The following is a 20,842-nucleotide window of genomic DNA, read 5'->3' on the forward strand; positions in this document are numbered from 1 at the left end:
CGAGTCCTTGGCACTGCAGATTTGGGGAGCCCTCAGCCTCAAGAGTCTGTCTCGGCATCGTCTTCTGAACTCTTAAGCCTGATAGGGGGAGGGTCTCCTTGAATTCTGCTCTGGTGGCAGTGGAGGCGGGGTGGGGATGGCGGGAGTCTGTGCTTCCTTCCTGGGAGCTGCTGATCCTGGGAAGAGCCCTGGAGCCTCCAGCGGGGGCTGTTGGGGCCTGTCTGGGGAGATGGGATGCGTCAGGCAGCCCCAGACACGACCACATTCCTCCCAACATGCCTGCCGGGGTCCGTGGGGCTGAGGGGCTGGCAGGAGGACAGGTGGGGCTGGAAGGGGCTGCTTTGGGAAGCTGGTGGCGAGAAGTGGGATCGCCGGGGTCTAGGTATACAAACCTCTAAGGCAGAATCAAATGAACTCCTGGGTCTCAGGAGTCAGGGACCCTCATGTCCACTCTGGCCACACCCTTGGCACAGTCCTGCTCTACTCCAGGTGCCTGCATTCCTCCCTAACACACCTATTGTGTCACTTGAGCGAGGAGCTCAAGTGCGGGTGCCTGAGGCAGACCCCTGCCCCTATCCGGGCTGCCCTGAGCAGTCTCTGGGGGCTGGAAGCAGAGAGAGCTTCTCAAGGCCTGTTCCAGGGGTGCTGCCTCGCCCCCTTACCAGAGTTTGCCACGTTCAGTTTACATACGTTGTCCCATCGGATCCCCAGACTTGACTGTAGCAGGCACAGTGGATAGTACTGGCTCCCACTTGGCAGAAGAGCAGCTGGGGGCCCAGAGTAAGTGTCCCGCCCTGGCTCACACAGGTGGAAATGGCAGAGCCAAGACTCACCTGTCTCTGTGCTTTTCCCTGATGTCTCTGGCTGGGCCCATGAGGCTTCCTGCCTTTGACCCCATTGAGCAGCCAACGCCAGGGGCCTGTCCGCTGATGTGCGGCAGGTGTGATCCCCTCCCCTCAGGAAGGATGTGGAGACCTGCCAGGGTTTCCCTTCATGGGGGAGTTGAGGGGCAAGTGTGCATCACCTGACTGGCTGGGGATGTTTCAGGGATGTGATGGGTTTTTGAGCACAGCCAGCCCAGCACTACACATGTCTCGTCTTCTTTAATAGGTGGTAATGGTGAGGGTGGCACGTCTGGATCCCAGGCGACTTTGCCTTGCTGGTGTTCCTCCAGCCAGGTGTCAGTCAGCTGCAGTGATGGTCTTCCTGTCTGTGGAGGAGAAGGGCCCAACCAGGTAATAAGGAACGGGTCAGGTCACCAGGTTTATGGTGGAGAACGACTCTGCTCTCTGTCACCCTAGCTGAGCCCAGCACGCGGGTCCCTGAGGGCTGCAGCTCCCAGGGCTTCATGGGAAAGTGTAGCCTGCAGGCCCACACCTCCCCCTGTGAATCACACCTGGCGGGACAAGAAAGCCCAAAACACCCCAAACAATGAGTTTCCAGTAAAATATGACCGACATGACGAGGCGGAGGAGAGGAGGGATCTAACTGGGAGTTGGCCCTGGCTCGTGCGTGATGAAAGCCCAGGGGGATGGAGGATGCCAGGCCCGCCCCCTACTCACGAGTATAAAGCTCCGGCATCCTCTCAGCCGCCCTGAGCACCTTTCTCTTCCCTCTGCCGACTCGCTCGCTCGCTCGCTCACTCGCTCACTCACCTCCTTGGCACCATGACCACCTGCAGCCGCCAGTTCACCTCCTCCAGCTCCATGAAGGGCTCCTGTGGCATTGGTGGTGGCTCCAGCCGCATCTCCTCTGTCCTGGCCGGAGGATCCTGCCGGGCGCCCAGCACCTATGGGGGCCTGTCAGTCACCTCCTCCCGCTTCTCCTCTGGGGGAGCCTGCGGGATGGGGGGCGGCTATGGCGGTGGCTTCAGCAGCAGCAGCAGCTTTGGTGGGGCCCTAGGTAGCGGCTTTGGTGGTGGCTTCGGTGGTGGCTTTGGTGCTGGCTTCGGTGGTGGCTTCGGTGGTGGCTTAGGTGGCTTTGGCGGTAGTGATGGGCTCCTGGTGGGCAGTGAGAAGGTGACCATGCAGAACCTCAACGACCGCCTGGCCTCTTACCTGGACAAGGTGCGCGCCCTGGAGGAGGCCAACACCGACCTGGAGGTGAAGATCCGAGACTGGTACCAGAGGCAGCGGCCTGCTGAGACCAAAGACTACAGCCCCTACTTTAAGACCATCGAGGACCTGAGGAACAAGGTGGGTGTACTGGGCAGCAGGAGGAACCATTCCATTTACCTCCCTCTGAGCATAGTAGAGGCCTTAGGTCATGGGCACCTTTAGATTTGTAGACAGGACAAACTTCCACCCCAGATATCTTCATCGGAGGTCCTGGACATCCCAAACAGAGCTGGTGAGTGAGAAGAGGGTCTCCCCTCCCCCACCTTGCTCATACCTTTCTGGGCTCCAGTCTTCAGACTGTGTGAGACCCGTGTTTCCTACCCTTACATTTTGCAAAGGAAGAAGTTGAAGCTTTGAGAGGTCATGTGACCTGCTGAAGAGCAAAGTCATGGCAGAGCCCAGATGACAGCCCTCGCACCCCACCTTCTAGTATAGCTCAGGAGGCAGCTACCTGTTCTCCAGCGCAGGGGAGGTGCGAGGCTGTAACGGGACGAGGCTAGACACCCAAACCGCTCATTAGCTCATTAGTCTGAGCTGTGGCTGCTGCCGCCCATGAGCCTTGGCACCGTGTGACCTCTCTATAGTCAGGCGGGGATTAAAAAACCCACAGCCTTCAATCATGGTCCACATATGTGCCCTGCCCAAGAGGAAGCCTGGTGGGCTTGTGCCATCTGCCTCCAGTTCCCCTCTACCCACCCCCTTGAACTCTTCTTGCTGAACCTGCTTGGCTCTGGTGCCTTGCACAGATTAAGGACAATTGAGGGAAGGAACTTCCAGCTTGGGGTTCCATCTAATTTCTTTTTATTCCCCTGCTTCCTGTTTTTCTAATCCTCTGTGCTAGTTGGGTCTCATCTCTTGGTAAAATCCCACTTGAGGTCCCGTGCCCTGTGGACTTGAAACGGAATGTGTGTGCTGCCGAGGGCTGGCAGGGTGGCTTATGCCAAGAGGAGAATCCAGAGCATGAAGAGGGTCTAGGGAGCGGAGGGGGGGGTGGAACTCAAGCCCCGAGACCTGCCTTAGGTTTTGCAACAAGTCAGTGACAGCACTGGGACCAGAACCTCAGGGATTTTGATTCTAGGGCCAGGACTCTTTCTACCTCCTCTGATGATCATGAGCCAGTTTGGGGCCAAAGCCTGATTACTTGGGGTTGCCCTTTAGACCATTATGATAAAGACGTTTGGGGAGGAAGGGGACCAGGCAAGGGTAGGAGAGTAAAGGTCAATGTCGGCTGCAGTGACCTCTGACTACAGATGTCCATCTGAAAAATGACCTGTTCCCTTCCTATTCTGCAGATCCTCACAGCCACTGTGGACAATGCCAATGTCCTCCTGCAGATTGACAATGCTCGCCTGGCCGCTGATGACTTCCGCACCAAGTGAGTTTGCAGTGGTGGCTCAGAATGTCCAATCTTCCCAGGGTGGGGTATTTTTGGATCAGTGTTTCCTAAACACAGTTGACTAGTGCCCGTGGGGCACTTGTAAAAGTACAAGACTCCTGGGCCCCACCCTTGGAATTTTGGTTCAGTTATTTGTAATAGGTTGCCTGGGTGATTCTGATCCACTGCCAGGTTCAGGAAGCACGGTTTCAGGGAGAGGAAGGAACTCCCTCTTTCCCACCTACCCCTGAAGTGCAGCAGATAATTATATTTGGAAGCTTTGAGTCTTATTTGTTGACTGAAGTTAGAAGCACCTCCCTCCCCGAATTCTGCAGCATAATGAACTGTCTTATTCCCAGGATCCCAGGAATTTTCAGATCTGAGCAATCAATGGGCACTGTGTCTAAGATTGGCTTCCCAAACCACCCACTGGGTGCCAGCTCTGGGAAGAAGCTGCAGGGAAAGAGAACAAAGCTCTCAGTGTGGCCAGGATGGGTACCTCATTCCTTTTCTTTTGGGTCATTCTAGGTATGAGACAGAGACGAACCTGCGCATGAGTGTGGAGGCCGACATCAACGGCCTGCGCAGGGTGCTGGACGAGCTGACCCTGGCCAGAGCTGACCTGGAGATGCAGATCGAGAGCCTGAAGGAGGAGCTGGCCTACCTGAAGAAGAACCACGAAGAGGTGGGAGCTGAATGGAAAATCCAGCTTTAAGGAATGGCTGGAGAGAAGAGATGGAATTGAGATGATGGGAGGGCAAGGTTCAGGTGACCTGGCACTAGAGACCCCCAATCAGCAGCTGTCATGAGGCTCCTGACTGTGAACTCTTCTCTGGTTTTTCAGGAGATGAATTCTATGAGAGGCCAGGTGGGCGGAGATGTCAATGTGGAGATGGACGCAGCCCCTGGTGTGGACCTGAGCCGTATCCTGAACGAGATGCGCGACCAGTACGAGAAGATGGCGGAGAAGAACCGCAAGGATGCCGAGGAATGGTTCTTCACCAAGGTGGGTGTCATTTGGAGAGGAAGGGACCCAGACCACCAGCCTTCTGAGGCCTTCTGGTGCGAATGTTGTTCTCTTTTCTGCAGACAGAGGAGCTGAACCGCGAAGTGGCCACCAACAGCGAGCTGGTGCAGAGCGGCAAGAGCGAGATCTCCGAGCTCCGGCGCACCGTACAGAACCTGGAGATCGAACTGCAGTCCCAGCTCAGCATGGTAGGAATGCTGCAGCATGGGGTGGGCACAAGATGTCAGAGACGGAATGGCCATCCTCAGTGATCCCTGATCCTCTTTCCCTTCCTCACAGAAAGCATCCCTGGAGAACAGCCTGGAGGAGACCAAAGGCCGCTACTGCATGCAGCTGGCCCAGATCCAGGAGATGATTGGCAGCGTGGAGGAGCAGCTGGCACAGCTGCGCTGCGAGATGGAGCAGCAGAACCAGGAGTACAAGATCCTGCTGGACGTGAAGACGCGGCTGGAGCAGGAGATCGCCACCTACCGCCGCCTGCTGGAGGGCGAGGATGCCCAGTGAGTGCCCAGCCCTTCCCCTAGTTCGCGCCCCTATAGTTCACCCCCACCCACTACAGTGTCTAATGGCCTTTCTCCTTTGTCTTCACAGCCTCTCCTCCTCTCAGTTCTCTTCTGGCTCTCAGTCATCCAGAGATGGTAAGACCTTCCTTTTCATCAGACCTGGGCTCAAGAACACTCCAGGTCCCCGAGCAGGTCTAGGGCATAGATTAAGAGCTTCTCAAAGGGTGGAGCTATAGTGTTCTTACCCAGTATCTGTTAAGAATCCATTTGGGTAGAAGAAGTCATTTTCTAACCCTCTTAGGGCTAGCAGCCTTGACTCCTATCTTATAATTCTCCCACCCTATGTCCAGGCAGACCCCATGGTTATGCGGTCAGCACCATGGACAGCAAACAAGTCTCCTTCCATCCAAAACCCGTCCAGAGGGGTCTATTTGGACTGAAGTAGCTGGGTCTGAATTATTAGGGAGCTTCAGTCTGAGGACACAGACTCTGTCAATGACCTTAAGGAACCCTAGTCTGAAACGATTGGATGGTATCAGTGCTTAGCCAACAGCCGCGAGTGAATGAATGATCAGGGGAGAGGGCAGTAGGGAGATAGTTCATGTAGGTCCCAACTTCTTGGCCTCTCCACTCCTGATTTGTCCACTGCCTGTTCACCTCTGCTAATGCCCTATCTCCTTCTTCCTCAGTGACTTCCTCCAGTCGTCAGATCCGCACCAAGGTCATGGATGTGCACGATGGCAAGGTGGTGTCCACCCACGAGCAGGTCCTTCGCACCAAGAACTGAGGCTGCTCAGCGCGGCTCAGGCCTAGGAAGCCCCCCGTGTGGACACAGATCCACCTGAAGATGCCTTCTCCTGTTCTCCAAACACGTCATACCACACTTGACCCCTGATCCCTCCTGGCAATCAATAAAGCTTCTTTATCTGAGTTGCATAATTCCTGCCTTTGCCTGGTCATTGTTGGGAGTGGGGGTGGGAAGAAGGCCGGGGGAAGCATTGCTTTGGAACCTGTCCTAGCACCTGGCTGTGGCCTCTGGGACTGGGAGAAAGGGCCTGGGGGTGGACTGGGCTCAGGTCCCAGAACAGCTTTCACCATCTCAGAAGATAGAGATAGATGTGTGTACCAGGTCATATGTGGTAATCTCCCAGGGCACAGGGGGACATTCAGTCTTTCATTTGTTCATTTATCTACCAGATATCTGGTGCTTTTAGGTGCTGGGCACTGTGCATGGTCAAGGATTCCTAGCATTTTTTTGTGATTGGAGATTCTTTTGAGAATATATTAGAAACTACAGATATTTTCCCTATACCACAACTTCAGAGAAGCACAAACATTTGCCGACAGTTTATGGGGTTCTGGGTTCCCCAAAGCTCCTCAATAGAGGCCCATGAACCCAAGATAAGGACTTAAGCTCTACTGAGGGGTTTATCTCCTTGCTCTGGAATGAATCCTCCAGGGCCAGCTCTAGTCCTGCCAATACTTAGTTGACCTAGGTCAAGTTAATTACCACCTTGAAGCCTCAGTTTCCACATCTGTAAAAGGAAATAAAGGTAGTACTTACCTAGTCCCATATGGGTGGCGCATGCCTGTCATCCCATCGGCTCAGGAAGCCGAGGCCGGAGGATCACAAGCTCAAAGCCAGCCTCAGACATTTAGCAAGGTCCTAAGCCACTTAGCAAGACCCTGTCTTAAAATAAAAAATAAAAGAGGTTAGGGTTGTGGCTCAGTGTTTAAGCACCTCTGGGTCCAATCCCTAATACCCAAACACAAACAGACAACAAATACAATTCCTACCTTATGGGCTCGTAGTGACTTAGGGTTGGTTTGTGAGCATGCGCCTCTAGCGCAGCACCTGGCACAGTAAGGCTGAAGCCTGGCTGTGTGATACCAGGTGGTGACTATCCGTTTGTGATGAGGACATCTTTGGAGGCTTTAGGAATGGCCTGACTGGTTTCTAACCCTGACTGGGTTCTGAATTAGCTCTGTGACCTAGTAGAGTCTGAGCCTCAGTGTCTTCACTTACACAATGGAGAGGGAGAACCTGGCTTCTTGGGGTTGGTAGACAATCCAGTGAAAAAATGCACAGTTGAGAGCTAGGGTGGTAGGTGGGGGAGCATCTTTGGCTTTTTGGAGGGGGGTTGGAAACTGGGAAGGGGAGTAGTCTGACCTGAGTGAGCGGTGGAGATTCCTGGAGTGGGCGGGGCTCACTGCCCCAGGCTAGGAAAGCCCTGACTGGTCCTGTGTCATTTCAACAGCTCATTCATTTGGCCTTGTGAAGGAAACTTTTAGGGGGAGTCAAGAATTGGGTGGGACTGGAGAAAGGCCTAAGTTTGGGAGAGGGGACTAAAAAAAACTGGGCTTTGGAATCAGACATCTTGCATTGGAGTCTGGGCTCCTATGCTGCTCAGGCTAAAAGAGTCTGGGCAAGACGCTGAACCCACGTTCCTTTTCACAAAGTGGGGAACACACACCTTCGCTACAGAAGGCTGATGGAGGATTAAATGATCTCATGGTGGCAGCGAGGTTGGCATCGCGTCTGGCACATGGCCATCGCTCTATACATGGTAGCATAAGAGGGTGAGTTATTAGCAAAAGGAATGAAGTTATGTTGGCTTCTCTTGTCCCGACCGACGCGTCAGGAAAGAGAGGACTTGCTTTGTGTTCCTGAAACTCTGGGATGTCTTTTTACCTGAGTTCTGGCATCAAGAAGGGTTGAGCTGGGGCGATCCTTCGGGAAAGGGCGGGCTGTCCTGGGGCTGAAGGAGGAACATGGAACAACTGAGGGAGGAGGAAGGCTGTGGGGAGCTTGCTCAGAGACTGGGATGGATGGGGTTTCAGGCCTTGGAGTGATACCACCTTAATGGAGGGGGGCTTTACGATACCCCTAAGGATGCTGGGCAATGAGCCTCCTATTCAATGGGGCATGGAATCTGGGGAGTGGTCTACCTTTGAGAACTCATATGAGCCTGGACAGAGAGAAAAACATAGCAATAATCACCAGTGGGGACCAAAGCCTAGAACACTCTGGGCGGTACAGGAATCCCATGCTTTCTAGGTGGTGCCATATGAAAGTCTTCACTCTCCAAGGAGGTCTGCTTTAGAGAAATAGGGGAAGGTGAGATTTCTGAGACCTGAGTGTGGTGGGGTGGGCTTGAGTGTGCTTGAGTGTTGCCATTGCTGTTTGAAGGGATACACAGGAAGTGTGGACTTCAGGGCAAAGATGGCGCCACAGGCCACCTGGCTGGAAGCAGGCTCTGAACTGGGAAGGGAGGAAGTCAGACAGTGGGCTTAGGGTGGTGGCCTCCTCCTGTACACTCAAGCCCGAGAGGAAGAGGGCAGACATGGCAGCTGTCCTGGTATCTCACATGGACTCCCCTCTCCTCTGGGGTTCCCATCTCCATAATCCAGTTGGACAGGGTAGAGCCAACATTTGAGTCCTGCTTGTGATTAGCGCTCTTGTCCATAGGGCCTGCAGGCTGCCCATCCAACTCAGGATCTGGGCCCTGACTGGCCATCCAAATAAGACAAGAAAAGTGACTCGATAGCACCGCCTAGTGGAGGCAGGCGGGCTTGCTACAGAGTCCCAGGCGGGTCAAATGACTCCTCTGGCTCCATATCCTTCTAATGTAATCTGGGAGGAGTGATGTCTCTCTACCTTGGCAGAAGGCAGAGTAGGGCAGTGCTAAGAGAGCCGCTGAGATCATTCCCACAACCTCTTCATCTTCAGGAGACTGGCCTGCTCCAAGTCACATACACCGAAAGTGACCAAGTCATCATGATCCTCCAATATTTCTGTATCTTCCATGGCCCTCATCTGGCATAGGTCCTTGATCTTAATGGAGGTCCAACAGAGGAATGGAGTAATAATAAGCAAGACAGCGAGAACCCAAGTCCATCCAGATGGTCCAAGGGGAAGTCAGAGTAGATAGGAAAATGTCCCACTGGGTGCTGGACCCAGGCCAGCAGTTTATCAATAGTAGATATTCTAAGCCTCATGACAACCTCATGAGATCAGAACTCTTTTTTTTGTTCCAAAATCCTTGGCTTGATCTAACCCATTGCCCTTTAGCCACATTGGGCTTCTGCCCTTGCGGTCTCATAGCTCCTTCCCACCTCAGGACATTTGCATATACTTTTGCCCTCCCCTCCTCTCTTTTTCTTTCTTCTGGGTCACTCCTACTCAAGTGACCCTCAAGAAGACTGTCTCTGATCCCCCCAAACCATGCCACATCCCTTATAATGTGTGCCCCAATTTTCCATTAATAGTGCTCACGTCAGGTTTGAATTGGACAATTATTTGGTAGGGAGATCTTTTGTCCTGTAACTGTCCAAGAAGGTGGGGGGAATTCTTCACCACTTTTTCCTCCGCTCTCAGTACAGTGCCTGGTACAGAGTTGAAGCTGGATAAAGGATGAATCCAGTGAGAAAACTGGTTCAGAGAGGGGAAGCCACTTTCTCCAAATCAGTGGAGGAATCTGGTTTTAGACTCAGGCCACTTTGGTCTGGTGGGGGGTCTCTCTAGGTGGGGTGGTGGCAGGTGACTATTGTATGAGAAAGAATCAGCGTTGACAGACAGGTAAGTGCAGACACTTCCAGCCCGGCGCCAGTGGGCCCAAGCACCAGGAGAGGAGCCATGACTCATGCCCATGCTCGTCTCGTGATGACTCAGGGCCTTTCCTGGGCTCCACCTGGAGCTCAGTGACAGACGGTGGTGGGGAGCAAGTGTGTGTGCATGCACAGAGAGGGGGGCAGGTGGATACGGGCAAGGAGCTGGGCTTCCATGGAAGGAGCAAGCCTATTCTTGTTCTTCCTCCAAGTCCCCATACCCTCAAAGGAGGATCCTTGCAGATGCCATCAATGTTTGGTTCCCTCTCTGGCCTTCTGTCTGCCTCTCTGGGTCCTCACGGTCCCTCATCTCTGCTCCACACACCTTCTGGGGGCTGCAGCTGTCCTTGGGGTGCTGACACTGTGGTCCCAAGCTGCAGTCTTGCACCTGAGCTGCAGAGAGCAGTGCTCATTCTCAATGGGACTCAGATGCCAGGGGCCCCCGAGTTATGTGGGCTCCATCCCTTGTTCACTCTTTGAAGGGTTCGCCCAGGAGGTGGGGCTCGGAGGGCAGATCTTGAACCCTGGGAGGATAGAAGCATGAGCCATGTCACAGGATCACTCATGGGGTAAGGCTGTGGGCCTGCTCATCTCAGGCCCCACATTGCCCAGTCCGTTCCCCATGCTAGCAGAGAAGGGAAAAGATGGTACCAAATTGCAACAGCAGCAGGAGCTCCTACCTGGACTGTAGATGAGATCCAGCATGGCCAGCTTCTCTTTGTATTGGAAGCAGAGCCTGAGGTTCAGGGGAGGCAGGATGGGGAGGAACATGGAAGTGGGAAGAGGGCAGATAGGAGGAGGAGGAGGAGGAGGATGTGGTGAGGCTGCCGGCTCATGGGTAGTAGTGGGGCTTTATCTAGAGACTCCTCCACCCCACCTGCAGTATATTTATGCCCACTGGCAGCTCACCAGAAAGGGCCTTCTCCATGAGGAAACAGAGGCCGAGACCATGGGGGGTAGGGAGTGGGCACTGGCAGGTGGTACCTCTCTGGCAGGGGAGATGCTGCTTTCTCCACTTCCCCATGGGAAGGACCAGGCAGCGAGGGCAGAGGCCCTGGGGCCAACATGCAGGGATAGCCCAATGTGGAGGAAAGGCCTGTGCCTTCTAGTGCTCACAGGAGGGAGGGCAGTGACTCAGGACCCCTCAATCCAGGCAGAGAATTGGCCAGATAGGTTCAACCTTCAGGGAGGGCCAGATTGGACGGCTGAGCTGGAGTAGATGGACGGTCAAGTCCTCCCTGACTGGCCCCTGGTGATGGAGGTGGGACAGGGCCAGCTGCTGTGGTCCCCATGAGCAGCTCAACCTCTTGGGCAGATGGCATGGGATTCTGAGGGCAGAGCCCGCTGCCTTGGCTGAATGAGGCTCGAGGGTAGGGCTGGAGGGTGGGAAGTAGAGGGGGCAACTGGGACATTGGTTGGTTTGGCACGAGGGCTGGAAACGGGCCATCTGTCACCAGAGCCATCTGGGCAGCAGTGTCCCAGCTTGGAGCTTCCGGTCAGTCAGGCAGGATGCCCCCAAAGAATGCACTTCACAAGAACAGAGTGGGGTTGCTGAAGCACGGCCCTGCGGGCTGTCCTCCAGCTGCCAACCTCTGCTCAGTCCCCAGGGCCTGGGGTTTACATCCCAATTAGTGAGGGCATCAGCACGGGGAGGGCCAAGGGGGTAGGAAAGCAGCAGAAGGGGATCCAGGCCCAGGTCCCAGCAGGGTGGGGACTTTCCAGGCCTCAGGCCACGTTGCAGGAAGATCTTGGGCTTCCCAGTGGAGCCTGACTGGAACCTGGAGAAAGGTGTAGAAAGTAGTCGGGACCTGCTGTGGTGCGGCACACCTGGAATCCCAGCCCCTTGAGAGGCTCAGACAGGGGGATCCCAAGTTCAAGGCCAGCCTCAGCAACATCGTGAGACCCTGTCTCAGAATAAAAAAATAAAAAGAAGACTGAGGATTCATGAGTGTGTAGCTCAGTGGTGGAGTGACCCTGGGTTCAATCCCCAATACTGAGGGTGGCGGGAAGGAAGTAGAAAGGGAATCTATGTGCTCCCCCCTAATCTTGGTCTATGAGTTTCCCACACATTAGGCGTTCCCCAATTCACGTATGGATTATGCCTATATATTCTCTATTCTTCCTACTTACCTTTTTTTATTTCTCAGTTAACGAATTTTGTATCGCCCATTTACATACTTGTTGAACACATTTTGGTAAATTAGTTCAACTTTAATTTCAGCAAATACATTTATAAAGGAAACCCTCCTCGTCTGTCTGGTTTTGAGCTCTCTTTCAGCTCCCAGCATCTCTCTGGAACAATCAGTTATCCTTCCTTCATTCCATATATGTTGGGATCCTACTTGGACCAGACATGGTGTTAGACACTGGGGTAAGTTCAAGATGAGCAGGCACAGGCTGAAGGGAGCCCTGCCCTTCCGGGGGAGGTGCCATGGGGACATAGTATGAAAGACAAAGTGACCCAGAGTGGGAGAGGCCAGGAAGCCTTCATGGAGGAGGAGGCACACAAAGGGGTGGTTGAAGGTGAACTGGAGTTGTAGTTTGCATTTTTTCTTTCATTTTTACATTTTTAAAATTTGCTCTAACTAGTTACACATGACAGTAGAATGCACTTTGGCACATTATACATAAATGGAGTATGAAGTAAAATCAAGAATCAATAAATGTGATGGATTCAAACGAAAAAATCTTCCCAGCAAAGGAAACAATCAATAATGTGAAGAGAGAGCCTACAGAATGGGATGTGCGCCTCAGAGAGAGCATTCATTTCCAGGGTATATGAAGAGCTCAAAAACTTAACACCAAAAAGAAAAAAAAATCAATTAATTCAATGAATAAATGGGCCAAGGAACTGAACAGAGCTTCACAGAAGAACAAATACAATTGATCAACAAATATATGAAAAAATGTTCAATATCTCTAGCAATTAGAGAAGTGCAAATCAGAACTACTCTGAGATTTCATCTCATTCCATTGCAACAAACAATCAAGCATACAAGCAACAATAAGTGTTGGTGAGGATCCGGGGGGAAAGGTACGCTCATACGTTACTGGTGGGGCTGCAAATTGGTGCAACCATTATGGAAAGCAGAGTTGGAGGTTTTTTTTTTTTTTTTTTTTTTTTGCATAGAGGAGATGTAAGGGAGATTTCACTTGGAGGAAACTGCAAGTGTGGTGCATTCTCTGAGTTCTGAAGGGCATTTGGGGAACACTGTGGTTTGGTCGGGGGTCGGGGGCAGGGAGAGATGGGACAGGAATGGAAAGATTGGGGATGGGCCTTGAGTGCCAGGAACGTGGGCCATGTCTTGGGGCAAAGGGAAGTCAGGAGAGTGACAGAGTCAGAAATGGGTTGGAAAGGTCATCCTGGCGGCTGTGCAGAAGGAGCAGGGGGCAAGGGAGACAAAACGGATGGCTAAGGATCAGGGGAGGGCAGAGCTGCCGATGATCAGAGACAGTTGACTATTTCTTGAGAGTTTCTCATGTGCCCTTCTGGGAAATGGGCAAATCATTAGTACACTTGTTCTTGTAGAGGAGGGGACTGAGGCCCGGCGTGGTTAAATGACTAATCAAAGCCACCCAGGAGGGAGTCAGGATGGGACTCGGGTGGTCTGGCACAGTGGCCCGCAGCCTTCTTTACTGCTCTCTTCTGGCTTTGGTGACCAGAATGAGGGTCTGAGTGAGGAGCAAAGGTAGCTCGCATCTTTGTATCCTGTTCTTCCCAGGGCTCAGAATCCAAGGTCAAATTCCATCCCCAGGGCTGGGCCCTGCAAAAGGACCCGGACAGTCTGGGCCATTGGTTTTACTGCTCAAAGGTCGGCGAGCGTGATCAGCACTTTCCTCTCCCAGGCCTCAGTGTGAAGGCTGCCCTTTCTTTGGGAGGGCCCCGGCAGACACATTGCTCGGTGCCTCTCTCCATCTGTTAGCCACTTGTCCCTTCAGCAAACTGGAGTCTCCTGAGGTCAGAGCTCTGTCTTTCCCGTCAACCTCAAGGTTGACATTGGCACCCCCCCCCCCGGGGACAGGGCCATGCCTCCCCCAGCCTCTAGGATCACTTCTTGTACCCCATTCCCAGCTCAGTCCCCATAGGCACTAGGTGGAAGTGGGGGAGGGCTGCAGACCACGACAATCATCCACGGGGGAGATGACTCCACACTCAGGAGCTTCTATCCCAGAGGGGCTAAGTCTCAGACCCACTGTCAGGGTCAGCCAGACACGACTCTAGGAAATAGGTCACCCCCTTGGCAGCAGAGCTGATTTATGGTGCCCTTGACAGCCTAATATCACCAAATTACCCCACACAATGGAGAGAGGCTGGGTCGCCGACAGGCAGTCACCGAGGGACGCTGAGCCTGGGGCAGCCGGGCTGCTCCCGAATCCCAGACCTCCTCTGAGTCTGTGGGGGGGGGAGGCTGGCACAGACCGAGGGCACACCCAGGGGTGCCACCTTCGGTTGGTGGTATAAGTCAGCGGCCCTGGGGACAGCTCTGTACCAGCCGCCCTCCTGCGACGGCTTCCTCCCCACGAGCTCCGGGCAGTGCCATGAGTTGCAGACAGTTCTCTTCGTCCTTCTGGAGCCGGGGCAGCTGCGGGGGCGGCGGGGGCAGCGGGGGCAGCATGCGTTCCTCCTTCAGTCGCTTCAGCTCCTCGGGGGGCGGTGGAGGAGGGGGCCGATTCAGCTCTTCCAGTAGCTATGCTGGGGGGATCTCGGGGGCCTGTGGGAGAGGAGGTGGTGGTGGATTTGGCTCCGGCTATGGTGGAGTATCTAGGGGTGGTTTCAGCGCTGGGAGCTCTATCAGTAGCTTTGGAGGAGATTCCAGGGGTTTCAGGGGCTTTGGAGGTGGCTATGGTGGCTTTAGGGGCTTTGGAGGTGGCTATGGTGGGTCTGGGGGCTTTGGCGGTGGCTTTGGTGGCTCTAGGGTCTTTGGAGGTGGCTATGGTGGGTCTGGGGGCTTTGGCGGTGGCTTTGGTGGCGGTGCTGGAGGCGGCGATGGTGGCATTCTGACTACGGATGAGAAGACCACCATGCAGTACCTCAATTCCCGGCTGGCCTCCTATTTGGATAAGGTTCGGTCACTAGAGGATGAAAATGCTACCCTGGAAAAGAAGATCCAGGAATGGTACAGGAATCAGGGGCCCAGGGTCTTCCAGAAGGACTACTCCCCTTACTATGACACCATCAACGATCTCAAGAACCAGGTAGGAGCAGGAAACGATCTCTGATCCCTCTTTCCTCACTTGATCTTCTCAAAAGGCTGAGATGCTAGACTTGAAGCTTAGACCCATAGCCAGGCACCCATCTTTTGGAAACATTAAACTTACATCAGAAACAAACTTGTGTTTGGTTCCTGAAGGGCCCTCAGGCTGGGATGCTGGCCTGTGCTCTGGATTCTTGTCTCCACTTCTTCAAGTTTCAGAATTTGGGCAGAGCAAGAGGGAGGCCTGGATTCACAGACAAGGCTGAGACTGGATGTGGAGTCTTCTTCTGGCCTAGTCTTCAGTCGTTACTATCCCTCCCTTCCATCTCTCTCGAGGTTCTCAGGTTTTATGGAACTCAGCTACACATGCTAGTTGTTCAAGTGATAGAAAGGATCTTGAATTCTGGGGATGGAACCCATCTCTCCAACCATCCATCCATTCACCCATCCACATGTCCATATACCTATGTCCATATTTATTCATCCTCTCAATTCAGTGACTACTCTCAGTGTTGCAATGGGCTGATAGAGTAACAAATCAGACAGCCTTTGCCCCTGGGAGATCACAGTTTGGTTCTCCACTGTTCTTACCCATTCCTTTTACCTTTTATACCTTACTTTTATCTGCTTACTTTTATACCTTCATGCATCTGCACGTGCTGTTTTTTTTTTTCTATCCCAAACCTCTTCCATCTATTTATTCATGTGACCCATTCTTCAGGGTCTAACTCAGTTGCCTTCTAAAGTCTTTCTTGGGTTCCCATAGCCACAGCCATGCTTCCTTTCCTTGAACTCTTTCAGGACACTTTGGACTTTGTAGTTGGTGGTGGGCTCCTTAGGGAGAGTCATTGATTTCTAAAGCCAACTGGCAGCCGGTGCAGTAGATCTTTCAACGTTTGCTGAATGAATGAATGAATGAAGGCCACACCCGAACACGTTTGCCGAAGGGCGTGAGGGGTCTGTGCTATGTACCAGCTGTTGGAAACTCCCTTGCCTCTTGAACATCTTCTAGGATGGGATTCTCCCCGCCTGTGGCTTTGTCGGGCCGCTTTCTCTTCCACTAGTGAGTCAGAGCAAGGCAGCAAGGTTTCATGCCATCTCCTCTTTTTCAGATTGTGCACCTGACAGTGGGCACCAACAAAACTCTCCTGGACATTGACAACACGCGCATGACACTGGATGACTACAGGATGAAGTGAGTCCTGTCCTCTTTTCCCCTCTCCTTGTCATCAATTCTTCCTCCCTCTCTGGTACTCTGGAGGTTTCTCTAGGGCCTGGTGTCCTCTTGATCACTCCTGACTGGTCTGCAGGTTTGAGATGGAGCAGACCCTGCGGCAAGGGGTGGATGCTGACATCAATGGCCTGCAGAAGGTGCTGGAAGGTCTGAACATGGAGAAGTCTGACCTGGAGATGCAGCTCGACTCTCTGCAGGAGGAGCTGTCCTCCCTCAAGAAGAATCATCAGGATGTAGGTTCCTGCTGCTATGGCTTAATTGGGACAACAGGAGGGGCTTTGGAGGATTGTCTGAGAGATACTGCCTCCCTCACTCTTGATGAGGACACTCCCAACTCCCTCCTTAGCACTACCCATGGTAGTGGCTGGGCTTTGACTTCACCATCATGTCCCTTTTGGGCACTCCGAGGAGAACAGCAGGAGAGAGCTGAAAAGTGGTGGAAGGAATCCCACCTGCTGACCTCCTATCTCCTTCTTCCCTGGCAGGAGATGTCACAGCTGACCGGGCAGAATGGTGGGGACGTCAACGTGGAAATAAATGTTGCTCCTGGCATAGATCTCACCCAAACCCTCAACAACATGCGCCAGGAATACGAGCAGCTCATTTCAAAGAACCGTAAGGAAATTGAGCAACAATATGAGACCCAGGTGAGCAGAGTGGGTTAGATGTTCAAACTTCTACCCCACCATCCACAGACCCCTCCACTCCCCCACCCATGGCTCCCTTCTCCCATCCCCCCATCCTCCTATTTTTTCCAACTCTCGGTGCTGCTGTCATCCATCCACCTTCCAGTGGATGTCATTCACTATCTTCAATCACTGCACACAGACCCAATTGCAGAGTAGCTTCTCGGTGCCAAGTTTTACAGGAAGTGCTGATGTCTCAGAGACGAACCAAATAAGATCGTTTCTGAGAAACTCAGAGTTTATGAGTGTGCATGCATGAAAGCAGAGCATAGACAATGGACGATATTGCTGCAGGACACAGATTCTATTAGAAGGATACAGCTTGTCTCCCATATGGCACTGAGTTCTCTGATGGCTCCCTTTTCCTCCCTGGGTCTCCAAAGCTTAGCATAGGAATTAGCATACGTAGCCATGGTCTGGGGTGTGTGTGTGTGTGTGTGTGTGTGTGTGTGTGTGTGTGTGTGTTCGAAAGGTAGAAGGAAATAAGATTAGAAAGGTGACTTGGGGACATAATATGAAGGACGTTGAAGCCTTGCTGAGAAGGAATATCATGTGGCGAGAACTGGACAACTCTGACTAGAGGGACCCAGAACTCAGAACAACTTGTCTTTCCCTTTGGCTCAGCCTTGGTCTTGGATGTGAAGATCCTGCGAGGTGAGGCAGAATCTTGACTACTGAGGCTCTTAGCCCTGCCTGGTCCTAACTGAGTCTTTGGGTTTGCAGATGAGCCATCTTGAACAGGAGGTGACAAATAGTAGCCAAGAGATTGAGACCAACACAAAGGAGGTGAACCAGCTCCGGCACAGTGTCCAGGAGTTGGAGATCGAGCTGCAGGCTCAGCTCAGCATGGTTGGTGTCCTGCTGTAAACTGTGTGCCAGGCTGGGGCACAGGACAGTTTTGCATGATCCCCAGGAGTGGGATGGAGAGGAGATACGATGTGTGCACTCTCCTCGAGCCTCCTCTTGCTTCCTAGAAATCTGCCCTGGAGAAGTCCTTGGAAGACACTGAGAACCGCTACTGTGGCCAGCTGCAGCAGATCCAGGAGCAAATCAGTAACGTGGAGAACCAGCTTGCCGAGATCCGGGCGGAACTTGAGTGTCAGAATCAGGAATACAGCGTTCTGCTCAGCGTCAAGATGAGGCTGGAGCAGGAAATTTCAACCTACCGCAATCTCCTTGAAGGCGGCCAGGAAGACTTGTAGGTCCCCGGGATTCTGTAGAAGCCCCAGGACTCTCTGGGCCTCTGATACTACTTGCATTCCACTGGATAGAGGCGGCGAGGGAAGTTCTTGTATGCAAAGATCTGAGGGGTCGAGGGTTTCTGCATCCTGTGGGGGCAACCTCAGGATACTTGGGCTTTAGGAACAAGGATGGTGACAATGAAAGAAGGGGTTGCCTTATGCTCTGAGGAGGGGGACAGTACTATTATCCTATTTGGAGGATCTTTCCTCCCAGCTATTGTGCCAGCTCCGTCTCTGTCTCACAGAAAGAAAAAATTAATAGGATTCACATTTGGGTCTTGACTGTCCAGGTGTATTTTTTTTTTTTTTTTGGTACTGGGGATTGAACTCAGAGACCTTAAACACTGAGACACATCCTTAGCCCTTTTCATTTAATTTTTTTTATTTTGAGGGAGGTTCTCACTAAGTTGCTTAGGGCCTCCGCTAAATTGTTGAGGCTGACTTTGAACTTGCAATCCTCTTGCTTCAGCCTCTTGAGTTGCTGGCCAGGCCTATCTTTCCATAAATATGTGGGGCCCACTCATTTTATCTCTCTTTTCTTTCTCAGTGAATCATCTGGAGCTGGACGAATTGGCTTTGGAAGTGGTAAAGGAAGAGGAAGTGGAGGCAGCTACGGGGGAGGCAGTGGAGGCAGCTACGGGGGAGGCAGTGGAGGCAGCTACGGGGGAGGCAGTGGAGGCAGCTACGGTGGAGGCAGTGGAGGCAGCTATGGAGGAGGCAGTGGAGGCAGTTATGGTGGAGGCAGTGGAGGCAGCTACGGGGGAGGCAGTGGAGGCAGCTACGGAGGAGGCAGTGGAGGCAGTTATGGTGGAGGCAGTGGAGGCAGCTATGGAGGAGGAAGTGGAGGCAGCCATGGAGGAGGAAGTGGAGGCAGCTATGGTGGAGGGAGTAGTTCTGGAGGAGGAAGTAGAGGCAGCCATGGTGGAGGAAGTAGTTCTGGAGGAGGAATTGGGGGTGGCTATGGTGGAGGAAGTGGGTCCAGGGGAGGAAGCGGGGGTAGCTATGGAGGAGGAAGTAGCTCTGGAGGAGGAAGTGGAGGTGGCCATGGTGGAGGAAGTGGGTCCAAGGGAGGAAGTGGGGGCAGCTATGGAGGAGGAAGTAGCTCTGGAGGAGGAATTGGAGGTAGCTATGGAGGAGGAAGTAGCTCTGGAGGAGGAATTGGAGGTAGCTATGGTGGAGGAAGTAGCTCTGGAGGAGGAAGTGGAGGTGGCCATGGTGGAGGAAGTGGGTCCAAGGGAGGAAGTGGGGGCAGCTATGGAGGAGGAAGTAGCTCTGGAGGAGGAATTGGAGGTAGCTATGGAGGAGGAAGTAGCTCTGGAGGAGGAATTGGAGGTAGCTATGGTGGAGGAAGTAGTTCTGGAGGAGGAAGTGGATCCAGGGGAGGAAGTGGAAGACCATCCCAGTCCCAGTCTTCCTCCTCAAAATCTGGTGACTGTGATGACACACAAGGTAAGTGATAATTCTAGGTTGTGGGTGGTGCTGGGGATTGAACTCGGGCCTTGTGTGTGCTAGGCAATCACTCCTTTTTGTGTACCTTTGAACCTCTCTGGGGAGTACATGTTCTGAACAGGACTAGATTTTAGGGGGATCTTTATTGAGGTGCCATAGACCTATCCTTGGTTCTGAATTTATCGTTGAACTAGGTTAGGATCAAATCTACTTATGGCCAGAGTCTCAGTAATAGAGATGAGAGTAAGGAGATGGGTTGAAAATTGTGCATTATCATACACATTTTCCAGTATTCCCTATTATTATCCTTATTGTAAGGAAAATGAGGCTTAGAGAGAGCAAGTAATTTACTCAAGGCCATATAATTGGTAAGTGAGCGACTCAGTGATAATCTAAATTTAAGAATGTCATGCAGGTGAGGTGGTGTCAAGTCGGGGAAAATTTCTCTACGTACACATTGAATTTTTTTCAAGTAAACATTTAATATGAAATTGTCATAAAAGACTGGCCAACATGACTTGGTATGTTTAGCTCAGAGAAGCCTTATAGTACCTGACAACTGTCCCCTGTAGTGTATCTGGTGTTGTACCTGACAACTGTCCCCTGTAGTGTATCTGGTGTTTTTTGTGTGTCCAGGGGCACTGAAGGGCCATGGATGGACATCTAGGGGTGAGGCCAGAGTGATTTTTGCTTCAATATCCAGAGTTTGCTAACAGAGGTGTGGGGTGGTGCCCAGCCTCAGAGATGGAGAGCATCTGCCAGGGTTGCTGCAACAGAGATTCAGAATTAGATGGGACCACAGATCGGGTGACCCCTTGGTCCTTCCACCTCAGGGTTCTCTAGCTTTTTGAGCTATAGGCTCCTTGCTTGCAATTCCCTCAACTTCCTCCAAGCCCCTGTTCGAAGTCCTCTCTTCTTGTTTCCATCTCTCCACAGAACACCAGATGCATCGATACTAGACCCCTAGTCAACTTCCTCTGCCCAGCCACAGCTGACCATCCTTCAGAGGGACAGACCCTGGATGAAGCCTGCTCACTACATCTTGACCTCAGGACTCTTTGGCAACAAGCCCCAGTGTCCATTTGGGACTGTTCGTTGTGCCTCTGGCTCTCCATTCTCTCTCTCCCCTGCTGGGCTTTGATGACCTCAGGTTTGAGGACACCTCCCTTCCTCTGTGGTAGCCTGGGGGTGACCTCACTCCCTTCCTGATCCTGACTTCCAAATAAAGCTTTCCTACTGCAAATCAAACTTGGACTTTGACTCGTTGGTGCATGAGGATTAGATAGGAATGGAGGTGCATTTCAATCCATTCTTAAAAAGTGTAGGTTAACTTTTGTTTACTACCAGGCAACATGCATTTTAGTGGCTTAACATAACCATCTATTTGGCTCATGATTTTGCTTTTGG

At 52.6% G+C, this 20,842-nt stretch overlaps 2 protein-coding genes across 2 annotated transcripts; both read left to right on the forward strand.

The window, feature by feature from the left end:
* The first annotated feature begins 1,575 nt into the window (after positions 1-1,575).
* Positions 1,576-5,961, forward strand: LOC144376033 (keratin, type I cytoskeletal 14). The gene is made up of 8 exons (XM_078042039.1): positions 1,576-2,195; positions 3,410-3,492; positions 4,021-4,177; positions 4,337-4,498; positions 4,582-4,707; positions 4,799-5,019; positions 5,111-5,157; positions 5,712-5,961. The coding sequence occupies exons 1-8, from the start codon at positions 1,668-1,670 to the stop codon at positions 5,807-5,809; spliced, it is 1,422 nt and encodes a 473-aa protein (XP_077898165.1). The 5' UTR covers positions 1,576-1,667; the 3' UTR covers positions 5,810-5,961.
* An 8,208-nt stretch (positions 5,962-14,169) lies between these two features.
* On the forward strand, positions 14,170-20,394 carry Krt9 (keratin 9). The gene is made up of 8 exons (XM_078040993.1): positions 14,170-14,826; positions 15,938-16,020; positions 16,136-16,292; positions 16,545-16,706; positions 17,469-17,594; positions 17,720-17,943; positions 18,534-19,435; positions 20,372-20,394. Exons 1-8 carry the CDS (start codon positions 14,170-14,172, stop codon positions 20,392-20,394), a joined length of 2,334 nt encoding a protein of 777 aa, XP_077897119.1.
* The last annotated feature ends 448 nt before the right edge of the window (positions 20,395-20,842 follow it).

This window comes from Ictidomys tridecemlineatus, chromosome 3 (genome assembly GCF_052094955.1).
Source record: "Ictidomys tridecemlineatus isolate mIctTri1 chromosome 3, mIctTri1.hap1, whole genome shotgun sequence".
In the NCBI taxonomy this organism is placed as follows: Eukaryota; Metazoa; Chordata; class Mammalia; order Rodentia; family Sciuridae; genus Ictidomys; species Ictidomys tridecemlineatus.